Genomic DNA, 25,334 nt, shown 5'->3' with positions numbered 1-25,334 from the left:
CGCTCCTCTCCCTCTCCTCCCCCCCCCTCCCTTCTCCTTCTCGTCCTCCTCCTCCGCCAATCACCGCGGGCGACGCGCGAAAGCCCCGCCCCCGCCGCGCACGCGCCGCGCTAACGGCCGGAGGTGAGGGGGCGCCGGGGGCGGGCGGCGGCGGCAGCAGCGGCCCATGTGGAGCGGCCGCGGGGCGGGGAGGCGACGGGCAGCGGCCGGGGCAGCAGGCGGCAGCGGCACCGGGACGAGCCCGGGACGAGGAGGAGGAAGAGGAAGAAGACGAGGCCCGAGCCGCGCCGCCGGGCCCTGCACGCAGCCAGCGCGGACGGCGGGTAACGGCCAGGCCCGGCCGCGCCATGAAGGGGTGAGTGCGGGCTCCCTGAGGGAGCCGCGGGCTGCGCCGCCGCAGCCGTTAACGGCTGTTAATGGCCCCCCAACGCCCTCACGGCTCCGTCGGTTGGCTCCCGGAGCGCCTCTCCGCCGCGGCCCTGCCCCGCTCGCCCCTGGCTGCGGGTACCCGAGGGCCTCACCCGGCTTCTCCCGGCCCAGCGGCCCGAGTGACCTTGCGTAGGGCTTACCTGCTTGGGTGCCGCCTGTGGTGTGGGGCCGCGAGCCTTCCCCTCCGCTCCTTCCCGTGCGCGGAGGAAGTTTCCCGCAGCTGTTTCTTGAAGCCCGCGTTATGCAAGGCAGGGTGTTATTATTCCAGTCTGGCGGCTTAAGGCAGGGTGAATGGAAGCTGAAGCTCTTAAGCTTTTGCTAAGAAATGATAAGGGGTTTACCTTATTAGCAGCGGGGGGGAGGTCACACAGCGAGGCTGCTTGGTAGCAGGTACTTTGCCATTTCTTACAGCTCATAAGCAGCTTCAGGTGTCGTGAGTGACTGGTGAGTATCAGTAGAAAGGCTTAGCAATGACTGTGCTGAAAAAGTAATGAGCCAGCTATGTTAGATAGCTGTGCTTGGAGTCCTGGGAAATCCTTTATTCACCTGGGTGTCCTAGGTGAAAAAGGGCCCTCTAACAGCTGGAATGATGGGCTTCATGAAGAGTGCAGCAGCACTGCTCGGTGAAGACGGTGGTGGGGACATGATCCTTGCTCAGCAGTGCTCCTGACACAAGAGATGTGTTTTCCGTCCACCCTCCATCAGCCAAACAGAGTGGCTGAGCTGCCCAGGCCAGGCAGCAGCTTCTGAGGTCTCCTGGCAGGTTGCAGCCCGAGTTGCCTGCTCTGCTGCCATGCTCCACTAGGGGCTGGGGCCCAGCCTTGCTTGTGCTGCTCAGGACTTCTTACAGGGAACTTCTTACTTATTTTTTTAAATATGAAAAACTATGGAAGTAAAGAACCCACAGCCCTCTTCTGCTCCCAGAGCACCCAGCTGTGCTTAAGTTTTTGTTTTCACTTAAAGGCAGCTTTATCACTAGTGTGGCTTGAGAATGAATCCCTTAAGGTTCCATGCTTGCATATTTCTGCTTTTCTGGTATTCCTTCATGTCTTTGAAGAGCAGAGCATGTTCCCATCTTGTCAAAGCACTGTTAGCACCATGCAGCCAGTTCTTGTGTGGGATAAAATCTTAATATTGAGTCCAGGTGTTCTCTAAAAATTCAGATTGAGGCAAAGGGGATGATAGAACTCAAGCTGAAAAATAACTGAGTTTCAATACAATGAAAGGGCTAGACGAGCATTGCAGAAGCAACACATTAAATTACATAGGGATACTCTGGAACAAAAGCAAATTGTTTGTCAAGCTACAAAGATCAGAGGAGATCTCTAAAAAGCAAGTGCTCTCAGAAGATAGATCCCAAAATAGATCTAAGGCTTCAGATAAAGCTTCCAGCTTATAGAAACTAATGTGTTGTTTGAAGAGATCTGATCTGACTTGAGTATTTAATCCAAAATTGTGGACCAGTTCTTTTGAACAAACTAACTCCATCTGAGCGCATTTTCTCTGGGAGTGCATATGTTGCATAGTAACACACACCACAAAGCACAGAGGTAATTTTGGGAGCACAGAGACCCATAACATCAGCTGTAATTATGAACAGTCTACTTTGGCAGAGAAAGAATTAGGAAAGCAACTAGCAAGTACACTGACGTTTTTGAAATTTCAGATCTACAAGAGACCATGTAGTTGCTTGCAGCCCTCTTTGCTCTCCAAATTCAATGTAACACTGTTAATAGCACAGAGCAGATTGTAGTGTTTCTGTCATCCAGGTGTGTGAGATTAGGTGACCTCTTTTACAGAGGACCTCTGAGTTCAGGGAAGGTGAAAGTTTTTGTTTCATTTAAAACTTTCTCAGCTGCTTAAGATTTTTTCTTAATTGATGGGCTAAATACCAGCTTCTGAGCTTGATAATTGCTATTATATCCCACCTGATTTTGTGTTACTTGGTATTATGTTTGCTCTTCTCTCATCTTTTGAATGATTTAGGAGGAGACTTAGGTTTCCCATTTTTTCTTAGACATGATTTGGAAAACTGAGATAAATCACTGTTCTGTTAGTGAACTTGATGAATCTCTAGAGGTCCATTTTGTCTTTGTCGTTTATTCATATATGTTGTTGTTGTTAGTTCTGGAATTTAAAAATCTATTTTAGAACTGTATTTGCATGAGGAAAAATAGCAATGGTAAGGATTCAAGTTTTACTGCCTGTAGTAATTTGGCTCTTTTTGTGGAGCAGATGTAAATAATACTCCCTGTGCTTTATTGGTTTTGCAGGGCTGATTCAGTTGTTGCTCAATAGTTTTGTATTTTTGTTACAGTTGTTATGCTGTTCCTTTTAAGGACAGAAAACAGAAAATCTTGTACTGATTCTTGAGCTGGTTGCTGTCTGTGGCCTTTCGATGCCTTTATTGTCAGGGTGCTTTCCTGACCCGTGTCAGTTCAGGCGAAGCCAGTGAGGATGCCCTCCAGCCTTTCCCTGTTGCCCTTCTCTCAAAGCCATGCCACCCGAGGGGTGCAGTGCATGACACGTGTGCTCTGTCACGTGCTTTTACCCGCGGGAGCATCAGCTCACACACAGCATGCAGCGTGTGCTATGAGCAGGGCCCCAGGCGCGTGTTCCCATGCAGGTGTCGTTTTGTCCCGTGGACCAGAGTGCTCCCTGCTTTTATTGGGAACCACTTGTGGTGCTGCCGTGTGCCAGCAGGCTTTGGCTGTGTGATGAAAAACCTGCTGAAGTAGGGAGCTGGGTGACACGTGCTGTACCGCTGCTTTTAAGAAATATCCAGGAGACCGCTCCCAAACTTGTGGGTGCTGCAGTTCAGTACAGTTTATAGTCCCTGAGGGTCCCGTCTCGGTGACTAGATGTACAGAGACGGCAGCTGCTGCAACAGGGAGCTGTGTAACTGAGAGGCTTTGCGGGCTCACGCTCCTCTAGCTGGCTTTGTGCAAGTGGCACCGCAGCTGGGGAATGCTGGGCATAACAGAAAAGTATCAATAGTGTATATATAAACACAGTGAACAGTTCTGGGTGAGCTCTGATATCAATGCTTGTTTTGCCTGGATTCAAGCAGCAAACCCTTCAAGGCCCTGAGGCTGTACGTGTTTCTCACAAGAACAGGGAATTCCTCCCCCCCAAGTTAGCATTACAGAGTTCGTGCAGAACTGTTGACTTGTTTCCATTTGCAAGGCACAGCGCTAAGCTTAACGTATACGGGAGGAAGTTCCAAGTTTATGAGAAAACTGCTGAATTGTCACGTGTACTGGAGGCAGGACAAAAAAGGTAATTGAGCTTGAAAATCAGTGTTTGGTTTTGGGATTTTTCTGAACCTAGAAACGTCCAAGTGTGAGCTGTATTTTCTGCACTTAATTTCTTCGTTAGTAAATGTAGACCTTGCCTAGAGCGTGCTTACAATCAGCATAACTTCTTCTAAATCAGCTTATTGAAACTCTGCAGTTTACTATAGGTTCTTTAACTGAACTTATAACTTTTACCACTTTGAATTTAATTCCTTAACCAGGTTAAGGCTCTCCATGAAGTAGGAAGCTTTGGCAGGAGAAGAAAGAGTTAGGCTTGTAGTCTTTTTATGAAAGCATCCTACAACCTAATCACTGTTCTTGAGTGGAGTTTGACCGTTCAATTCTTTTTATGTGTATGTATGGGCTTGCTAGTTTGGGACATGTTGGTTTGGGCAATACTCCTGTGAAAAATGTATCTTTAGTTAGTCACCAAATGCCACAGACTCTGCTGCCATCGCCTGAAGACAAAAGAAATGATGCATCCTCCTTTTCCACTAAAATGGGGAATAATGGGTGATGGTTGAGCCAGATAAATACTTTTATACAAGTGGAAATGATTCAGAACTTTTAAATCCTGCCCATTTGGCAAATACTAGAAGTGTTCAGACCAATAATCTGAGAAGGCACTAGATATTTCTTCCCAGAAGAGGAGGAGGGAAGGACAGGAGTAGTCAGATCTCTGTATTTGTTTGGGAATCGATAAAAGAGAAGTGCAGCAGTCCCTTGCATCCCTTCTGCTTTAAGTGGGGCAGGCGATGTCAGGGTTACTTTCTGCTTCCTGCTGAAAGAGGTGAAGGGAAGAAGTGACCCATGTGTTCTTCCTGGGAGCTTCAGAGGAGCAAAAGTTTGCCAGGAGGGAGATTGGAGGTGGGGACGGAGGGGAAGAAAAAAGAGAGGAGCAGTCTATGCATAGAAGACTTGCTGGTTATCTGGAGGCTCCTGGACTCGAAGACCTGAGAGCAGAGAAGCAGAGCATTGAAATGGGGTAACTGTATTTGTATCGAAGAAAGCATATTGAATTAATTCATTAAGGGAAGGAAATGAGGCTTTGTAGAAAATAGAACCAAACCCGCTTCCACAACAATCTCATTAGGAGACTAAAATTAAGATATTTGAATTTTCCTGGGGGCAGAGTTATTCTCTGGGTTGAGAACGCCGTGCAGTGCGGTAAGATCTTGATGTATGAAATGCTTCCTCAGCTCATGTGACCTTCCTCCTCCCTCTTCCCTTTCTTTCCCAAGCTCTATTTGATTTTTGGCCCTAGCAGACTTGAATCTCAACCACTGAAAAGTTTTCCCATTTCCCCCATCTCACCATTGTATTACGTGCTCTTCAGAGTACAAGGGGAGACTCAGGGCAGCAACTCAAGGCTTGGGACACTTTTCTCTACTTGGTGCTTGAAATTTCTCGCCAGTAAGGATCACAAATTATATTAAAATTTGCAGTTAAAGGAGATTTTGTTTGTTTGTTTTTAATAAGTGGCTCTTAAGCACAAGCTTTTTGTTTGAGACCATTTTATTCTTCTTGAAAATTAGGAAAATGAGAGAAGAAAACAGCCTTTTGTGCTTCATAAGTTAGGAGTTTACAATGATTGTTGCCTTAGAAATATTGAAGTTAAGCACACAAAACTGATAGCACACTGTTAGTTTTTCACAGTATGCGTCTATAATATGTGATTTGAACACCTGAAATAACTATATATCCGGGATTAAAATCCAGAGTATGGGCAGGAGATCCACAATGAGTTGCCATGTTGCCACAAACCATGAATGGTTTGTGAGGAAAGGTGTTTTGGCAACTTACAGAAATAGTTTGTCTGATAGTTCTCTGTGGAGAAGTTTGTTACCTAATAGAAGTACAAGAAGCCTCTCTGAGGTATTCAGTTATGTAAATAAGGCACTTTGTGAACCCAGCATCACTTCTGTTTTGAATCTGAAGGTAAACCTCTGTTCTCATCTGAGGATCATTAAGTATTTCATGAATGTTAATTAGCGGAGGCTTGTGATTTCTTGAGGCATGTAAGGATTATAACTTTCATAGCCAGGGATATTGATGGTATGGAAAGGGGCTGTAATTTGTAAGCAGTCCCAGGATATTGGTAGTGGAGCCACAAAACTAATTTTAAGTTATTCCAAACTGGTGAAGGATTCCTGCTTTGACTGGAATACTGGTTCAAAATGTGGATGTGGTTGTGAGCTTACCTGACTAATGAGGAGAGTGGTTAGACCAGCAATGGAGAGTTAGGATTTCTGGCAGTTCTTTATCTGCTGTGTGATCACAGGCAAGCTGTTTCCTCTTTCACCTTACTTTGATGCACCTGGGTCAGGTAACACAATAAGCCTTTACCTCATGAGGTGCTTTGAAGAAGCAAAGTGGTTTGGGCTGCTAAGTGATGTATGCATGGCTGCTTCTCTGTTCTAGACCAGCTATTAATTATTGCTATTATTTTGGAGTTTGGAAGTTCTGCCAGCTGTGTGTGGCGATTCCTGTTCTTTGTGTCCAGCTGCAGAATGAAAAAGCTTTTAATTTTCTTGGGAAAGTTTATTTTTGACACTTGTTGACATGGCCTTATTGTCTCCTCTTTGCTCTTGCATAATCAGACAGCTGAGACTCTTCATGATTGTATTGCCACTTTAAGGGTGTTTGTTTGCTTTTTTGGGGGGATGGGGACAGGGAGATCAAAATGTAGATTTGAGCTTCAGTACATCAAAGAAAAGAATTAAGGTGGGAAAATTGTGGGGCTATTTTAGCACAGCTTTGTTTCTTGCATTGGAAGACCAGCCAGTCCTCTGTACAATGGTCAAATTTTCTAGATTGAAGCAGAGCAAATTGTCCAAATATAATGAAGAAAAATGGAGTGAAATGCACCGTGTATTTTTGTAATAAATGAGAGGGGACAGGATGGTCTGGAGTATGTCTTGTGGAATTGCATCATGTCAGTGAAATCTGTTCACATCTAGATCCATTTGAATTGCACATCTTGGGCAAAGTCTTCTGTTAATTCTGGTTCTAAAACTACTTAGCTTTCTTGTATCCAGTGCTGTCCCTTTTTACAACCCAGCACCCAGCTGGGGGTAGCTTCCAGCAAGGTATCAGGTGTTGTGTGAAAACGTGGTCTCAGTAGTAAGTGGGGCTAAAGAAGACCAGGGGCTCAGAAGCAAATCGGTAAGAAATTTTGCATGTTAGGCTTCTACTTATCCTTCTGGTTTTCTGACAAGTGAAGTAGAGCAGATTTACAGCCCGCAGATCTTCTAGATAATTGGAAACATACTGGTCTGCCCACAAGAACTAGACTAACTTGTGCGCCTAGCAAGACAGCTCATCTGGTTGGTTTTTTGTTGCTTTTTTTTTAAATCTAGAGAGGCTCTTTTGGCTTTGGAGCTGAATCTGAGCAAAGCCACACCCTTCAGGTCTATAGCTTTCATAGCTCTGGTTTGGTTTTATTTTATGGGAGTGGATTATCCTGTCTAGACTCCTGCTTTGACTTGGAAGCCAAAATAGAAGCAATAAAGCTAGTTGGCTGCTTAGTGGGTGACAAGCCTTCTCTGAAGTCCTCTAATTTGTTTGGGAGCTCTTCTTCCCCTGCTCCCTCTCCTGCCTCTTCCACTGTACCTCAGTAAGTTTTGTGAGTTGAAGATATGGTTCTGCTAAATATAGAGTGCCAGATGCTTTAAATAAGCCTGAGCCCAGCTATCAGTTACACAGAGATCTGTTTCAGTCAAGCACATCCCTCTGGGGAGGGACTTGCACTATTTAAAGCTGAATGAGACTGAGATTTGCAAAGCGTGAAGAAACTCAGATTTTCTCCCTTTTTTCCCTGATGCCTGCTCTAAACTGATGTCCAATGCATGCTGTTCCCTGTGACTGAATTAGTTTCTCCTCACAAACTGTAACTCTGGAAACTGACTTTTATGAGCTATCATCCTCTATAGCAGTTCTGCATTACTACAGAGCCTTACAGCATACAGAAATGCTAATGTCTTGCTTAACCTGTGTTACTTCCAGTCTGAATTTAAGCCACTATCAGAAAAGTAGACTCTTTGCAAATCGCAGCCACAAAGGCTGCGGACAGAGGCATGCCGCTGCAGTATAAATAATTGGATTGCATTTGGTCCTGCAAAAAGTGTTGGTTTTTTTCTGGCAAGTGCTTGAAGGATTTCAGGGCAGTGCATGCAAGAGCAGGAGTGTTGGTGCTTATGCTCTGGGCATGGATCCAGTTTCAGTAACTACTCCGTGTCACCTCTCTTAATTCCTACATCCACTGGGATTTTGTGAATCACGCTTCACTCCGCTCTGACGTAGTGGGCGGCGTTGCCGTGCACCAGAAACCAGCTCACCTCACCAGCAAAGTCTGGGTGTGTGTCTTCTCGGCAACTGAACTGCAGTATGTTGCAGTTGGGAGAAATGCAAGTGTAGTCCTAGGATATGTCAGGAAAAGACTTCCAGTGGAGACAGGGAAAAGCTAGTGGGGTTGTACAAGGTGCCAGTTTGCATTTAGTTCTGTGAGCAGTTTTGGTCAACCGTGTTTAAGAAAAATTAATCTGAAGGTGCAGAGAAGAGCTAGGATGACAATAGAGCAATAAAGGAGGAGGCTGGGATCTTGGCTTTAGGTCAAGATCAGGAAAGTTGAAAGAGGGCACAGTAGCTGTCTGAGAAGCCAGGTGGTGGGGTGGTGTGTGTTGCCTCACATCAACTGCTGAAGCAAATGAGCAGTGCAGAAGAGCATATGGGTAGGACTTGAATACATTCAGGGTGGAAATCAAAAAGACTATGAGAATAATGATGACTTGGGAACAGCCTTGCAATGGAAGATGTCTAAGGCTCCAGGGGCTGGTACTAGATGAGCACTGTGTATAATGAGGCCTGATCTGATGAGCCACGAGTCCCTTGTTCCTCCCTGTTAAAACTAATTGCATGGGGTGTTGGGCCTGCAGTGCTCCAGAAGCTGTGACACTTAAGATGGATACCGTTGATTGTTGCCTCCTGCATGGGGTGTTGTTTGAGATACAGGGTGACAGTAATAAGTCTGTATCTTCTTAAGAGTATTATTGGAATAATAGAACAAAATAACTTGTTAAGGAAGGGCAGGTCCCTTCTGAGTCCTTCAGGTTCTGTCATGATAATTTGAGCTCATGATGTATTTTTTCCTTGCAACAGTAAAGGATAGGTATTTGTGGTATGGCCTGTGCTGAGCTGGAATACACAGAACTGGCCTAATCAAACTGTAACTGATACAGGGAATTTGTTACTGGTTTGATTGAAAGTAACTTGAGAAAATAGGTCTACTTGTAAGTAGCTTTCAAAAAAAAAAAGGTAATAGAAAAGCTACTACCATAACTCTAGAGGAAAGAAAGGTGTGGCCAAGTGGTGTACTTTGAAACTAAGGACTTAAAACAACCCCAGCCTCAAAAGATCCAAGACAAAGTACCTGTAACAAAGTGCACACTGTTCCATACGTGATAAGGTAGAGCACAAAATCATCTACTCACTGAATTATCCCTGTGCTCCTCTTGCACGGCTCTTCCAGAAGCAGTTTAAACTGGGGTAAGCTAGCACTTCTGCTCAAGAAGCAGTTCTGCCTCTGGCAGATTTTTTCCTCTATGTTGGCAGAAGACTTTGTGTGGTGAACCCAATCGGGGGACTGATGTGGGTTAAAACTAAACTTTTATTTCTTTGGCTAAGTTAGTTTTAATTGGGGTTGGTTCACCACATTGTTGCACAAACCTTTGTGCCAATAAAAGGGTGGAAATGAGTGGCTTGGGGACAGCAAGAGCGCTGCTTTCAGCAGCAGGGAAAGCTTTCCCTTGTTTTTACTTGAGGCCCCAGTGACACTTTTGCTGTCCTCCAGCAAAGTGAACTCTCGTGATGTGGGTCTTCCTTTCCATTGGCTCATTTAGTTTACTTATTAAAGGTGTGTAATAGATGTGGTGTTGATTTAATCAGCTAGTGCTATACATTAATGTAATTTATGGTTGGAGTACATAATATTTAAACAGATGTACTTAGCATACTGATTTATGCTTCCCGTGGTGGTTCTCAAACTTCTTTCATATTATCCTCCAGGATAACTTGCTGGCCCTGCCGCAATTCTCAACCCAGGAGGAAACAGCTAGTGACAGAGCAGAGGAAGTAGGCAGGAGGAGATGGCAGGAGGCAAGTGGTGACAGAGGGGTGGGGAGCCCAGGGGCTATAGGAAGGAAATTTGTCAGCAGCACACTTCAGCCACCTGCTGCTGGAACTGTTTCTCTGGCCTGACCACTTGAGAGGTTACGTCTTGGTTCAGGTGCTATGAGCAGCCTTAAACTCTCCTTCTGCCTTTACTTACTCATTTTTTCCTGTCTGGAACCTTCTTGGGGAAGGCCATGTCTTTCTCAGACATCTCAATCCTAACTGCCCTTGATAAGATATCCTAATCCTTCTGTGATTTCATCAGAAATACTTCACAGTGCCTGGCCCACTGTCTTCTAATGCTTGATTTCTTGCTTCATCAATGACTAATTTGAAAGTAATATCAGCAAGCACATGCTACCTGCTAGTAGTCTGTTGGAGACTTGCCAAAGTGTGAAGTGGGAGTTGCTCTGCAATAACTTCACCATGAATTCATCGTAAAAGCTCAGGCTAGTTAGTGTTAGTGATCTACTGAACCTTGGATCTGCTGGTTAACCATGGCGATACCTTTTTATTTTTAATGTATTATTCAATCTTTTGGACAAGTGGTCTAAGCTTTCAGGGGACTGAGTGTGAATGAGGTTTTTTCTTCTGTTACTGACCATCTACTCTGCAGCTAGTCTGATCTAGCCAGGCAGGTGGGACCTGCTCTCTTTGGTTTCCACTCTGATGCAGGCTGCAGCAAAAGAGGCCTTCTCTTTGCACCTAGAATGAGATGACTGAGGTGTTCTACTTGAGCACAGCACTCGTGGACACTAATACATGTGTGAACCTCACATGTTCAGGTTTAATTCCTGCCCTTTCTGAGAAAAGGTGGCAGCACTGCTGGCTGGGATGAGGCAAGGATGAAAGTTGCTTTCTGTGTGCCTGAAGAAACCCTGCCATGCTAGGCTGAACAGCTGTGCCAAGCTGGGTGTAAAACAAGTGTTAGTTACCTCACTGTCTAATAACTTTGCTATCATTTGATAGCATGCTTGTTTACCGTGCGGTACTTCTGTGCTGTGAGGAAATCATCCCTTACGAGCTCAGCACTTCATGTTGGAATATAATTCTCAAAAGGGCTTGCACAAGTGATGAAACATGAAGAAAGGAATCTTACTATTGAGAGCAAAATAATCTAGAAGGTGGAAGAAGTTGTAAAACAAAGGGCTGGTGGCAGTAGGAGCCATGGAAGATGGATACTGCTTACTATTTGAGCAAAGCATATTGGTTTGTAGCTAGAAACTTCAGTGGTATATCCCACTGCTGCTGCTTTTAGTATGCCTGGGTATGTTGGCATAGGTAAAGTGTAAGATTATGGAGAAACTCTGGTTTCTTCTGTCAGTCCTGAGATCACTGTTGGAGAACATATGGTCCAGTTCTGGTGAGACGTCTCTTGAGAGATTTCCATGCAACAGGGCAGAGCTCAGGGGTGAACTACAAGCATTCATGCTTTAGAAATTGCTCTTGTATTGAGGAGGGGGAAAGAAATTCACTCACCTGTTCATCTGTAGGCACCCATACTTGCACGAGATGCTTGACACCAGAGGATTTTTAATCTGTTTGGTAAATACGTGATGGAATGTTAGACTTTGCTGAATACAAAGTTCAATATGCAAGTACCATCATTAGTTCTTTGTGGTTAGGATAATTAACTGGAACACACTAGTCTGATGGAGAACTACACACTCCTCCTTAGTCCATTAGTTAAGGCCAGGTGGTTCTCCAAAAGGTAAGCCTTGCCTATGAATTGTTCCTCTTTTGCAGGGCTCACTAGGTAGAGTGAGATCTGTGTCAGAGTGGGCAGTGGTGGTCCTTGGTGCATGAGGCTGAAATAGCTTTGCAGAACGGGAGGCTGTGGTTCTTGCTGTAAAAGAAAAGGAGAGAGGTGGGTGTGAGGGCAAGTTAGGCTTCTTGAAGTAATTGTTAAACTCTCTGTTCCTGTAGCTTTTTTTCTGTTAATTGCTCTGCAGCCTGCATAACTGCCTGGAAAGCATTGGATATCTATCACCATCATTGGTAGTGGCAACTAAAACGGATATGGTACCTGGAGTATTAATTGTTTAAGGTGTTTTTTGATGCATAATTGAGGTCAGTTAATAAAGCAGACAAAGATTATGCTCAGCATTGTTGGTACAGTTCTTGAAGGAAAAATGCTGTTGGTTATTATCTCTTCTTTGCTTTACTGTATTATGTAAATTAAACTGAGCTGTTGTGCCCTAGGCATCAACCTATTTGAAAAAAAAAAGCTGACTAGGCACAAAAGGTGTTGGAGATGGAAAGCAGCTACATGTTACTCGAAGTAATGTTGAAGACTGGCATACAAGGATCTCATAAAACTGCCTTTTTTTTTGAAAACACGTAAATTTTTTAAAAAGTAGCAAACAGTGTCTTTAACAGTGTTTGGGCAGAAAACAATCTGCCTGTGTGTTTGGTAAAGCAGGGCTGCAGATGAACCTAGAATTGTGTATATTTCTAACTCTGTATGCATTGGGTTTGTTCCTGCCTGCATCTTCTGATTACTATTTCAGAAAGATACTGCTTAGTTTCTTTTATTGTTCATTCTAGTAGTCCTTGCTAAAACTGACTACCTGCCCCCCAAAGAAAGTGGCTTTGGGAATATGAACTATTTTTTTCTGCAATATGCTTCTGGATATGATGCAGTGTTTTTACCAGGAAGTTAGCCTCATAAAAGGGAAAAGCTTGGAATGCTTCTTCTCAGCATAATTCATCGCAGTACTGGTATTTCAAGTCTGTATTTCTCAGTCAACAGGAAGAATGACTTTGGTGATGATCATAATTGATGCGTGTGCCACCCTGAAAGTGGCACTCTTACATATTAACAGGCTTAATAGGAGTTTGCTGCTGCACACAGTATTGCTGCACTTTAGAGACAGATGTGTAATACCAACTTGTCTAAGCATAAACTTTATATTGATAGGTGGTAGAATTAAGGCTGTCTTTGAAGCATGGGTGAAGACTTCATTACTTCATTTTCTTGGTATCTATCTAGCCTATTGTCACTCCCAAGATTTATTTCTCTATTGTAATGTTCCTACAGTGGTAAGTATTCTCCTGAATGTTTTGCTGTCTGCCAACCGAATAAAACACACACACTATATAGTATGTGAGTGTTAAGTGTGGCCTGAGAAACTTCTGACTGTATAGCACTTTTTTTTTTGAGTTAAATCAGCTACCAACAAAAGAGTTGATTGTATGAACACTGTAGTTCAGATATGCATTGAGCTGATTCTTAGGACAGTTCTCTTAAACATAAAGTAACTCATTTTTGGTGTCCATAGGAATTCTGGAGTGTGTCAGATGTTAAGCATGTTTTGGTTTGTTCCAGTAGCCGGATCGAGCTGGGAGATGTGACGCCACACAACATTAAGCAGCTGAAGAGGCTAAACCAGGTCATTTTTCCTGTGAGCTACAATGACAAGTTCTACAAGGATGTACTGGAGGTTGGCGAACTAGCCAAATTAGGTACAAATGTTTTTGCCAGTAATTGTGGGCTGTGGTGGCAGAAATGCTCATTGTTGCTGTCCTTAACGGTTTTGAATTGCAGATCCTTCTATTTTGTTGTTTAACATAATGAGAAATAACTGTTTGGGAACCTTAAAAAGCTACAGTACCAATCTCAATGGGTTTGTGTTCTAAATAGCTTACATTTCACTGGGAATAGACATGTTTTCTGTTACAGCAGAAAACTTGATGTTTGCAGCCAGCTTACCTTCTGAAGTCATTGCTAGTTGGTTTTAACTGAAATAAACCAGCCACTGTGTCAGAGCACCGCTGGTAATTTCACTCGGTGTCAACTACGATCTGATTTTTATCTGGGTGGGGGAATTAGCAACAGGGAAAGAAGGAAGATAAAGGGCTTAAATGAAAGAGTTGCATGTGTAGTCTGAGTCTTGTGACTAATAATGCTTTGTTTCTCTCCCGGTAGCCTACTTCAATGATATTGCAGTGGGAGCGGTGTGCTGTAGGGTGGATCACTCCCAGAACCAGAAGAGACTGTACATCATGACACTTGGATGCCTGGCACCTTACCGAAGGCTAGGAATAGGTAAGGAGTTCTTTTGTGTCTGAGTTTTCAAAGAAACAAGATTTCTGTGCAGCTACTGAAATTCCTCTTTCTAGTTTTTTCTACTTTAACCAAGATAGCCCAAGATTGTGCACTTCCAGAGCAATGATTTCTTTAGAAGGAACATTGGGGAGAGAATGATTTATGACATACTCTTGCTTTCTTGCCTTTCAAAAATTGACTTTATTTGTAGAACTTTCTAATTCAGTGCTTCAGATTCTTTTAATCACATCATCCTGTGATGTAAACACTCAGCTACTATAGATATGAAAATTGAAGCATAGAGATACCATGAAACAACTTTTCAGAGGTACGTAGCCAATATGCAACTCACATAGAATATCGTAGTTCAGTTGGAAGGGACCTACAAAGATCATCTAGTCCAACTGTCTGACCACTTCAGATAATCAAAAGTTGAAGCATATTGCTGAGAGCATTATCCAAATGCCTCTTGAACACTTGACAGCCATGGGGCATCAACCACCTCTCCAGTAAGCCTGCTCCAGTGTTTGACCACCCTCACGCTAAAAAAGTTTTCCCTAACGTCCAGTCTTATCCTCCTCTGGCACAGTGGTGTGCTCTTCTCATGCATCCCATCATCGGTGACAGGAGCAGAGGCTGCACCACCTCTGTGCTTCCCCTCCTCAGGGAGTTGCAGAGAGCTGTAGGGTCGCCTCTCAGCCTCCTTTTCTCCAGACTGGGCAACCCAGGTGTCCTCAGCCTCTCCTCACAGGACACGTGTCCAGCCCTTCTACCAGCGTTGTTCCCTTCCTCTCAACACTTTCAATTACGTTAACAACCTTTTTGTATTGCTGAACCCAGAAACACAGCTGTCCTTCATTGGGTCACTTCTTCAGTCTTCTAAATGAAGGCTTTTTGCTAATTTTTTATATTCTTCTCCCACTGCTGATTATTGCTACTCAGGGGTAGTACCTGATTTCTGTCTATACAGCAATGAGTATTTCTCAATGCTGCAAATCTGCAGGCCAAGTTAATCAAAACCTTACGGTATTAGCTACTTGCTTTGAAAACCTGAAACCAAGAAAACTATTTTAAATTTTACTAGGTTATTGTCAGAAAAACTTAGCAGTGCTCTCACGAGTTTATACACTGTTTTGACCACATTTTATCCAAGTTTGAGACCTTGAAGCTTGTATTTAGATAAGGTGCTTTATACTTATGGGCTGTTTTTTTCTCCAGAGAAATAAAGAATAAAATTGAGTGGAATTTTGTGTACAGAAAGATGAAGTACTTGTATACCATATTTTGCCTTTCCTAGTTCTAGTAACCTCTTCCTGAATGCAGCAGTGGAGAAAAATCATAAGCTATTTAGAGAGCTGATTTATTCAAAGTTGGTGCATTTATAATTATAAGAGTATCTCATTCACAGTGATGGCTTTGCAACATGTATTTCTTACAACTGATGTTTTTTCAAATTTTGGTGCTCACAGAAGACATCTCCATGTTAAATTTTATTTTCTGATTTTAGAACGTAGTGCCAATGTCATCAGTGCATGCTCTTTCATTTTAGCCTACATATGGTTAACCTGCCCCTGCTCAGGAAAGCTCTTACTGATTGTGCGCTTCTGGTTTTGTTAAGTATTTCTTTACCTTTTGGCAGGAACTAAAATGTTGAATCATGTCTTAAACATCTGTGAAAAAGATGGCACTTTTGACAACATCTATCTGTAAGTAAATGAGTTGCACCCATACATTCAAGAGAATTTGAGGTATACTTGGGAACATAGGAAGGGAGATCCAAAAGCATTTTAGCAACTGTTTCAGTGGGGTCATGAAACATCTTTCTTTGTAAATGCTAACAAGAAAGCGGGGGATTGTATTCTGAGCTGCCTGTGTGACGCAGAGAAAACCAAGAGCTTGCTTGCTTTACAACAGCTTCTCTAAATTTGCTGAATTTGAAAGTAGTTTAGTTATAAAGCAATGATCTTTAAAAGAATTACATTGCATGATTTGAAAAAAAGTGATAAGTTTTCCATTTGAGGACAATGCTACAGTAAAAAAAAAAAATGCAAGTCTTGCATGTAGTTTTGAGGCATTTGCTGTCTTTTATGATGTTAATGTGTTAGACCATCAGCACAGGTGCTCGCAAGCCATCTAGGTTCATACTCAGTAGTAAGCCTGACTGTTTATTCCCATTCTTGTGGTGTGACAGGTCAGCTGTTTGTGCAGCAACACAGTAAACTTAGTCAGTGACCTGACCCAGCTGGGGAAAATTGTTTTTTAGCATTTTGGTTCTGGGGTTGGTTGGTTTGTTTTAAAAAAAAAAATCAGCCACATATCTACATAAGCACTTGACATGATACCAACATGTGGGGTACTACGGTAGAGGACTGGGCTGCTTGAGAGGGCACTGCCATCCTAATAGATCCAAATGGAAATAGAGCCTGAAATCCATGGATGCCAGAGTTTTGCTTCCCCTCACTGCTGGTTGCACGCTTCTGCTTCTTCCTGTGCATTGGCATCTGTTTGATTACCAAGTGAGCCAATGCATTTTTGACCAGATCACTTCTGAGCCATTTTTTTCCCTGCCCGTCACTGCCTGGTTGTATCAGCACAGGCACTGGGCATTCCTGGGGGTAATCCCACAGCAGCCGTGGCTTAGATGCACTTAAGCTGCCACAGAACTGCACCCTGAGCTCTTGCCAGGACTGAAGATGTGCGGAGAGGAGTGTTTCATACACTGATATCAGTGTAAATAGAGTGACTTTCTCCTCAAGCTGAGTCCTACTCTGCCAAGAAGGTGCAAATCCTCTACTAGTGTAGCTCTGTGTCCACTCTGTAAGAGGAGAAGGTATTTTAAAGAGGAGTTTGATTAAAGCTGCTTTTGGCTTATATTTCTGTTCTCCTCTCTCAGAGGAAGTGGTAATGAATTCTCTCTCAGATGCCTGCTAATTGGCACAGGCTTTCTTTTTTGCACATTACTGTGTGCACAGCAGAGGAACTATTTGCTGTTTTTAATGAAAAAAATCCTTCATAATCCTTCTTTCAGTTTGCCAGAGTGGGATTCTGGGATGATAATAAATAGCTCCCACAGTTGGGCACAACAAAATTCTTTGATTGGCCCATTGGTTTTACTGCTCTCTGTTGCCTGTGCCCCTACAGACAGAATACTTATCAAATTGGGTGCCCACACTGCATATCACTGGCTAAATTTGTTGTTATGAAATTCACTTTTAGGTACTTGGTGTTTATTGGACTTGACACTAACATCTTTTGTTTTGCTCTGCTGTTACTTCTGGAGTTGCTTTGGTTCTATGGTTATGCAGCACGTTGTCATGACAAAGTGATTCATGAGCTTGTGCAGTGTCCACGGAATTTGGGGAGTATTTGATGAATACCTTTTGCTGAGCCAAGCTTTTTTTTTTGGTAGAACTTGTGTAAATAAATGCCCTAGTTGCTTAAAGGGAAGAACTAGTAGCTGTTTTTTTTGGAGGCCTTCAAATTCTGGGAATACACTGGAGCAAGATCTGTAAAACCTGGGGGGAAGGGAAGGGAGGAGGAATCTGTAAGTCCATAGGGCTGCTTTGTACTGACTTAGTTTTTTGTGAGGAGAGAAGGGCAGTAAGCAATGAGCAAAGAGTTAAAATCGTATCAAATGACATATTAGTGCAATCACTGGTTGGTTTTGTGTTACAGTGTGTAGGGATCATCACTCAGACAACTGTTTTGGGCCATTTAAGAAGTGTTTCTAAAGGAAGCTAAAAAAAGTCTCAAACTTTTTTTCTATGTATTTCTACGAAGTATCTATCACTTCTAAATTAAAAGTTGGAATTACACAGTAATACAGCAGAGTTTCTCTAATATCTGTGTTCTTTAAAATGGTTTTACTGAGGGGAAGTATTTGCCAGTTCTCAGAACGATTGCCACAGGTCATCTAGGAGCTGTGTTAGCTCAGGATTAAATTGAGAAGATGAAAACTTTGAATCCTGAACTACACAATCATTTGTCTCTGTCTAGATAGCTCCTTTTCTTATCTTGCTTGTGTTCTTTATCCTTTGTTCACAGTGTGGATGTACAATTTTATACCGCAGAGTTCTGATATGTCTGTCTCCTCCTTTCTGTCCCAGGCATGTCCAGATCAGCAATGAGTCAGCAATTGACTTCTACAGGAAGTTTGGCTTTGAGATCATTGAGACGAAGAAAAACTACTACAAGAGGATAGAGCCCGCAGATGCTCACGTGCTGCAGAAAAACCTCAAAGCCCCTTGTCTTGGCCAGAACGCAGATGTGCAAAAGACCGACAACTGAACAAAACCCCAATGAACACTTTCTTGCACTTGCTTGTCGCCAAATAAGGAAAGAGAGGCCTATTGATTTTTTTATTCCACCCCTTCTTAATTTTTTTATCTTGACCTCTCTCCAACAAAATGTAATGCTTCTTCCAAGGATTGTCAGATCACGGGGTTTTTTTGATCTTTTTATTTTTAGGGGTGGGAAGAGGTGTGCAGATCTCTTTAGTCTGAGGTGCGGAGGGCTTGAGCAGGTTATCCTGATGACAAGCTTCCTTCAGAGAATTAATCTCTTTCAGTAAGCAGAATGTAAATCTGAGGCGGGGGAAAAGGAACAGCAATATCTTGTCCTTTGATTCCTACATGATCGTGTTTTTTATAACCTACAGGGTACTTTACTCCCCCCAGCCTTTGAATGTTACTTCAGTACTTCCCATTCTTCCTCTTAATTCCCCCCACCTCAAAAAAAAGTATTTTTAGTTTTTCCCAATATTTTTGAGTATGGCTTTTTCCTCCATCTTTTGCTGAGAAGGGCGGGCTACTTTACCATACCTTTTTACTCTGCCTGGGCTGATCTTTTTGAATGCGCTTTTTTTTAAATAATCCTCACCCAAGCTGGTGCTACATTTCTTAACTGACTAAGAGGAGGGTTTAGAGTGGTCTTTGTTTTTTCTTATCTTCACTTATCAAATTCCCAGCAGACTTCTGTCAGAGTAAGAGCTATAGCTGCTGTTGGCAAGAGAGAACTTTTTTTTTAAAAAAGGAAAAGAATCCTGAGGCAAGATCCTTGTTCTAAAAATGGGTGAAACGCTGTCGGGCTCATTGAAAGTTAGTTTTATCTGTGTTGTTGGAATGGGAAAAGTGATTGTGACCATCTTAGTCTCTTTGATCACATAAGGCAAGCACCTGTCTCCAGGTAAATTTGCTACAGATACTAAATCTGTGGTGACAAATCTGAGATGAGGAAATCTGAGGCAAGGGTTGAGGAAGCCAGGCAGCAGGGTTGAGAACATAAGTAAGAATCTGACCCTAATCACATAGCTTTGCATGGGTCTCCTGGATTTGCTTGGGAGTGGCTTGGCTTGCTGTGTTTGTGCTCCTTCGGGAGGAGGTGGTTTAAAAACTGCACGTTTTGCTCCTTTTGAAGATTCTTTTCCCCTTTTCCCCTTCAGCTGTAATAATGCAGTTCTCCCCTCATGAGAGGGGTGTTCATGGAGCACTGGAGAAAGCAGCATATTCTAGACCATTTTGTGGGTTTAGAAAATAAACCGAATGGCTTCTTCCTAGTACTGTAACCTCAAAGCTACAGTAAACTCTATTAAGCTCTGCTTTGCATCCTTTCATGCTTTCTTTGTGTGAACATCAGTGCTCCTTTCTATGCACTGTTGTCAGCAATTTTACGTATGCCAACACAAATACCAACTTGAGCTTGGACTCTTCGCCAAGCATCTGGGAAAGTGCACTGAGCTGAGACAACACCAACCTGCCCCATTCCCCAAGTAGATACAGAACTGCATTCCTTTCCTGTTTGAGTTTTTTTAAGTTTGATCTTGCATCTTGAATTCATCCACTTTGAAAGCCTCCAACCTGTAGTGTGCACTGCAGCATACATCTTGTTAGTAGGTGCTGTCCAGTCGTTTGAGGGTGATTTGGGAACCAAGGATTTCAAGATGGGAGCTGTCATAAGGGAAGGGATGGTACCCCTCATTGCACACTGTGTGGTCTTTGATACCTGAGGGGTGACTATACAAGCTGCTCCAGAATTACTGCTACTTTCCCAGAGGTGTGGAGTGTTTATTGGCGTGCATCTGGACAGACCTATGCTGGGAAACGGCTACTCTCTTTGCTGGGTTTGCACTAATTGAGTCTTGGTGATGGGCAGATGTCTAACAACAAAAGCCCCTCTGCATGGCCTGGGCACCTGTGTTTGCAACAGTTGGTAGCAGACTCTGGCCAGGAAGCTGCGCACCAGTTTCTTTGGCCAGAGGCAGCCTACTTTTGACAAAAGCTTATTTTTAGGACCTGCTTGCACTGGTTATGTTGGCAGTTCCAGCATCTTTCTAGAAGAGGGATGTACTGAAGCACAATTAGCTTGTCATATGCCAGCATAGTTTCCCCGGCCATCTGTAGACCAAATCAAGAGAAGTATGTGGCAGGAGAGAGAGATAGTATTGTACTTGAGGATGTTTGCGCAGCACAGCTGTAACTCAGACCATAGCTGCCTCTGGTGCCAAGCAAAGTGCTCTTCATTCTTCTAGAACTAAGTGGTAAGTGTTTGGGTTGGGTAGATGGGTGTGGGGATATGAACTCTTAGGATTTGCTGTTGTCGTAGGCTTCCACAAATTGGTGTGTTTCACAGACAGTTTTCCTTCAGGTTTAAAAGTACGAGTCTGATGTCTGAACTTGCTTGGATTAACCTTTGTTTCTGTCTCTTTTTGCTTTGGGCTGCCATCGTTCTATGAATGTATCCCTGAAAACGATTCTTAGAGCTCCTATTCCACAGCAAACCTGCCTCATTGTAACTTCTGATGAAATGTATTGTAGGAGGTGGAAGAAAGAGTAACCACGCATCTAAGACTCCTTTTCCCAGGCTATTAATCCTGGAAAACGGTTGTTGAATCTTGAATACAAGGTTTAATCTAAATCTCTTAGAAAGCTGTGTTCCCTGTACATGGATGAGAGTGAAGGTCAGTAGTTCTGAATGACAAACAGTTGTATTAGTGTATCAGCTGTGTGGCTGTAGGAGGACAATGCTGTAGTGCTGTTTTCCAGAGACACTGAAACTGTGTGAAGTATGAGCTTACTGCAGAGAACTTCAGTTACTTTATATTTTGCTGCAACAAGACCTCCTTTTAGCTCAAAAGTGATGACTTATAATGGCTTATGAACAAATACATTTTTTTAAGTTAGGAGTTTAAGTGGAGAGAAAAAAAAAGCCACCAGCATTTCCTGTTCTGGATGAAGATGTAGCAAGAAAAAGGTATGCAACTAGCAGCCTTAGAGCATAAGGTGTGTATGTAAGTGTTATTCCTGAACCTCTGCAACCTGTTTTGTCGTACATGGATTGAAGAATGAAGATGATACCTACAAAGAGACTCCTACTAGAGGACACCATGGTACAGGGGAAAAAGAATCATCCAGGAGAGATATCCCTCATTTTTGGGAGGGGGAAGGGAGAGAATTTATTTTGTGTATACAGAAACTGGCTGAGTTTACATGATGCAGCTAATGGTTAAACCTGCCAACTAAATATGACATGCTGTTACAATTGAAACAAACTTATGTGATATTTTGTTAATTCTTGATGGTGCCCTGTGATGTCTAGTAAAAATTTGATCCCCCAAACATCCATTGTTATATTCTCCCCTGTGTTGTAATCCAGGGTCAGCTGCTATCCACAAAGTCTGTGTTTTGTAAAGTGTTTGCTGACTTGGATGTTTCTTTTGAATCTGCGACTGCTTCCTGATTAATTTGGCTGAGACCACCCCTGGTCTCTTGAGTTTAAATTTAGTTAAAGGTATGCTGTTTGCAGTTTACAAATGCATTCTCAATGTTACAATTTAAGTTGCAGGGGGAGCAAATTCTTTACAAATAAGATGGTCCATTTTTAATCTATATCATTGCCCTTGTTGTACATCAGGAGCATGTTTTTGTTTTTTCTCAAACTCTTTAGAAATACCGTTCAGAATAAACGTGCACTATTTGAGTTATGTCACTTATGACTTGTTGTGCATTTTTTGCAGCCCAGCTGTGTCCTTCTGAAATCAGATACAGAACATTCTTCCAAAGCCTCACAAACTAACTGTGAAGATTTCTAACATAAACTGTAAATTAGGCTGCTGTGTGATGAATGCCATGTGTGTCTGATGACTGAGAAAAGTGGGAGTTGTTTATTTTTCCTGAAGTCATGACCCTTTTCTCAGAAATCCCTCAGCCTTGTGGGGTAGAGGGAAGGAGAAGAATTACAACTCTCCTGGACTACTTTTGCATCAAATAGTGAGCGGCCTTGAAACAAACAGACCAGGCATCAAGAGCCTAGTGTTTTATAGTTGTTATAAATAATATATAATTAATAATTCATCTGACTTAAACTCAGGCTTTTTATAGGCTAAGTATTGAAATTAATTGCTAGCTATCGCCAGTTAGACAATCTTTGAAAAAAGTCTGTACACGTAATTTATTGTAGTATGTGGTGAGTTCTTCAATACTGACCTTTTAGAAAGGTACTTAAGTAAAACTCACCTCTTCTTAACTATTCTAGTTCCATCTTCTCTTACAGATATTTTAAAAATAATTTTTCAGCTCCTTTCATGCTTTGAAGTGCCATTTATGGAGTGATATATTGTGGTACACTTTTTCAGGGGGGTGGAATGTAACCCCAAATATGTTAGTGTATCTGTTTATGGAGATTGCTTTATCAGTGGTTGGAGTCTGCATCTGTTAGGATACCATGCAAAAGTAAAGTTCAGACTGCAGACTTGACTGTATTCTTGAGCTGCTGCTAGCAGCTGTCTTCCCTGACCTCTACTGGAGGGCTTAGAAGGCACAGCTGGAGATCTGTCTGGAGAGCAATCTTCATCCACTTTAGCCTCACAAGCCAGCTGCAGAAGCTGGAAGACTTGCTGTACTTCAAATTGCCTCAGCATTCCAAACCATTCTGCTTATTTTGATCTCTTCAATGTTTCTTTCCTTCTCCATACTTGTCCCAATCACCTCCAATCAGTCTGTAAAATTTCAGACAACTCAGTTACTCCTTTACAGGGAAACTAGCAAATAGCCCGATTGTTCATGTTGCTGCCTTCTATAGATTAGGTGGCTCTGCTACTAGCTGAAGGCATGCAGTTACTTCCCCCGCAGTATTCAATACTCAGGTATTTACATGGTCCTTGTAACAACTTGTGGTGTGCTATGATCTCTTTTAGCACTTTGCATTTGTTTGTTACTGAGGTGATGTATTCAAAGAACAATTATAATGCCATTATCTAATTGAGTATCAACTCATTTACTTCACATGGAAAAGTGGGATTTCTTTCCTATATTGTGTATGTAAGCGTATGTGTTGGGTGTACTTTGCTTCTCTGACACTTAGTATTGGAAGGTTCATCTGCCATTCCTCATTCTTATTACCCTTACTAAACTTTACCTCACTCTACTCCCTTTTTGCAGTACAGTAGTGTTGAGGAAAGATGGACCCCCAACATAGACTTTTGTGGGACTCCACTGTTGGCTTCCCACTGACATGAAAACTCATCTCCTATTCCATACGTTCTCATTTCTGCCTTTTCATCAGATTCTAGCCCTGTGAGGATACTATCCTCTGATGTAGCTCTGATTATTTAAGTGTTTGGACAGGCATCTCTTACTTTAGGGTTCATTTGTAGTCCCTTTGGATATCCACCAAACAAATTTCCATTGCCCATGGGTTGATCTACTCTTTTTCAAGTAATCAAGTATGGTTTGGTAAGGCTTCCTTTACAAAAATGCTAGTAATGGGCATAACATACAGAAAGGCTTTGCTGGAGCTCCTCAGGGTGAGCCATTGGTAGAGTATTGTAATCTGTTCCTTGCACTAATACTTTCTCGTTCTCCAAATGTTTTCAACCCATGTAGTCCAGATGTTTTATTTTCATCCATCACCATAACAGCAAATCATCTCATCCTACCCCATGTGCAACTTCCTGAATATTTGTGCAAAAATCTATTGTTTTAACTAACAGATGTTAACGGACTGCTGATCCTAACTAATTTCCTGCTGCATGTGATTTCACCTGTGACTTTTTGCTGGCTTCTTGTAACTGTACATCAAGCGCAGAATGCACTGCACTGATGATGTGAGGATTTCATGGAGCACTCCAGGGCACTACGGGGTAGCAAAAAGTAAGCTCGTTTTTCCTGGTTTGGACGAGGGCTGCATTTTTAGGGAAAATCCTTGTTTTTAAAAAAAGCAAGGTAAGGATGTAACATATAAAGGGTAAGTGATGGGTGTGTAGGGCAGCTAATTAGGAGTGCTAATTGCAGGGGGCGGTGGGGAAGGGTAAGGAGGCAGAGGCCGGTGTTTAGTGACAGAAACAACATTTATTTTTTTATTTTATTTATTATTTTTTATTTACTTTTATTTATTTCTTTATCTCTGTCACATAGGTATTCTGTGAACACAACGTTTTAAATGGGAGAAGAAAACAAAATTTTATTTTAACTTTGCCAGCCCACCGGCTGTGGAAGCGCTCGGAGCCAGCTGTGGTCCCGAGCCCCCCCTCAGGGCCCTGTGGGGCCCGTAACGGCCGCCCGCCGGGGCGGGGCCTCCCGACAGCTGCTTTCCCTTTAAGAGCTTCCGCCCTCCCCCGCTCTCTCATTGGCCGGCCGGGGTGCCGATCTGCGGCAGTTCCTGTTTCGGCCACCTTAACTTGTTGACGGCACGCGCCGCCAGCCTCGACCCCTCCGCCCGCCGATTGGCCCCGCGCCGCCTCCGCCCCTCCCACTTCCAGCGAGCGACGCCTTCCCCCGCCCACCGCTCTTTGATTGGCCGCGGCGGCTCGACCCGCGCCGCCGGATTGGCTGCGGCGGGCCGCGCGTGCGGGCAGCAGGTTCGGGTGCGCGGCAGGGGAGCGGAGCGGAGAGGAGGCAGCGGCGGCGGCGCGGGGTGCCCGCACGGAGAATGGTGCCCGCCGTGGGGGCGCCGCCGCCCAGCCCGCCCAGCCCGCCGGTGAGGGAAGGGAAGGGAGGGGAGGGGAGGGGAGGGGAGGGGAAGAGGGTCGCCGTTATGCCCCCCCCCGACCGTTGCCCTGAGGGAGGCGACGGTTGGAGGGCGCGCGCCGGGCTTCGGCCTGTTGCCATGGCGACGGCGGGTGCCCCCCCCCCCCCCCAACCGGGCCCCTTTGTCCGTGAGGGGGGAACGACCGGGGCCCGGTTGTGTCCGGGGTTTATTCACGGCACGGCCCTTGGAAACCGGCCCTTCCCCTCGGGTGTACCTTCGGCTGGGGTCCTGAGGGAAGGAGGCTTGTGGGCACACCCCGAGCCGTGTCAGAATTAAAAATTCTGGCCGATTTCAGTCGGATTTGGCAGTAGCAGAGGCCTTACGGGGACGCGGGTAAGGCAGAAGGATGCGTTGGGTCACTGTTCGTAAGT

The 25,334-nt window shown here is 43.7% G+C and overlaps 3 protein-coding genes across 13 annotated transcripts in view; 2 read left to right on the top strand and 1 right to left on the bottom strand.

Moving 5' to 3' along the window:
• ATP6V1A (ATPase H+ transporting V1 subunit A) overlaps positions 1-1,282 on the bottom strand; it is a 31,094-nt gene extending 29,812 nt beyond the window's left edge. The window contains exon 1 of the mRNA XM_083819964.1: positions 570-1,282. The gene's annotated coding sequence lies outside the window, so the exon portion shown is untranslated. The remainder of the gene's footprint in view (positions 1-569) is intronic.
• NAA50 (N-alpha-acetyltransferase 50, NatE catalytic subunit) lies at positions 85-21,924 on the top strand. Of its 4 annotated transcripts, none has more exons than XM_083819972.1 (5): positions 85-355; positions 13,225-13,358; positions 13,822-13,941; positions 15,581-15,647; positions 18,048-21,924. In XM_083819972.1, the coding sequence occupies exons 1-5, from the start codon at positions 348-350 to the stop codon at positions 18,226-18,228; spliced, it is 510 nt and encodes a 169-aa protein (XP_083676098.1). In that variant the 5' UTR covers positions 85-347; the 3' UTR covers positions 18,229-21,924. The 4 variants fall into 4 exon arrangements, with proteins under 4 accessions (XP_083676098.1, XP_083676097.1, XP_083676095.1 ...); XM_083819971.1 differs by having other exon boundaries at positions 87-355; positions 13,222-13,358; XM_083819969.1 differs by lacking the exon at positions 85-355 and adding an exon at positions 3,416-3,708 and having other exon boundaries at positions 13,222-13,358.
• Positions 21,925-24,768: 2,844 nt separating this feature from the next.
• The window catches only part of USF3 (upstream transcription factor family member 3), a 33,017-nt gene continuing 32,451 nt past the window's right edge, over positions 24,769-25,334 (top strand). For 3 of the 8 annotated variants that reach the window (XM_083819955.1, XM_083819952.1, XM_083819950.1), the window contains exon 1: positions 24,788-24,912. Coding sequence is in view for 2 of the 8 variants with exons in the window: in XM_083819942.1 (XP_083676068.1) it covers positions 24,865-24,912 (48 nt within the window). In the remaining 6 variants the exon portion in view is untranslated. Of the gene's footprint in view, positions 24,913-24,958; positions 25,329-25,334 lie in introns of those variants that run through there. The other 5 variants (XM_083819942.1, XM_083819949.1, XM_083819957.1 and 2 more) reach the window with 3 other exon arrangements.

This window comes from Anser anser, assembly GCF_964211835.1.
Source record: "Anser anser genome assembly, chromosome: 1".
Lineage (NCBI taxonomy): Eukaryota > Metazoa > Chordata > Aves > Anseriformes > Anatidae > Anser > Anser anser.
The sequence above is the reverse complement of the archived record's forward strand: the minus strand, read 5'-3'. Positions and strand labels throughout refer to the sequence as shown.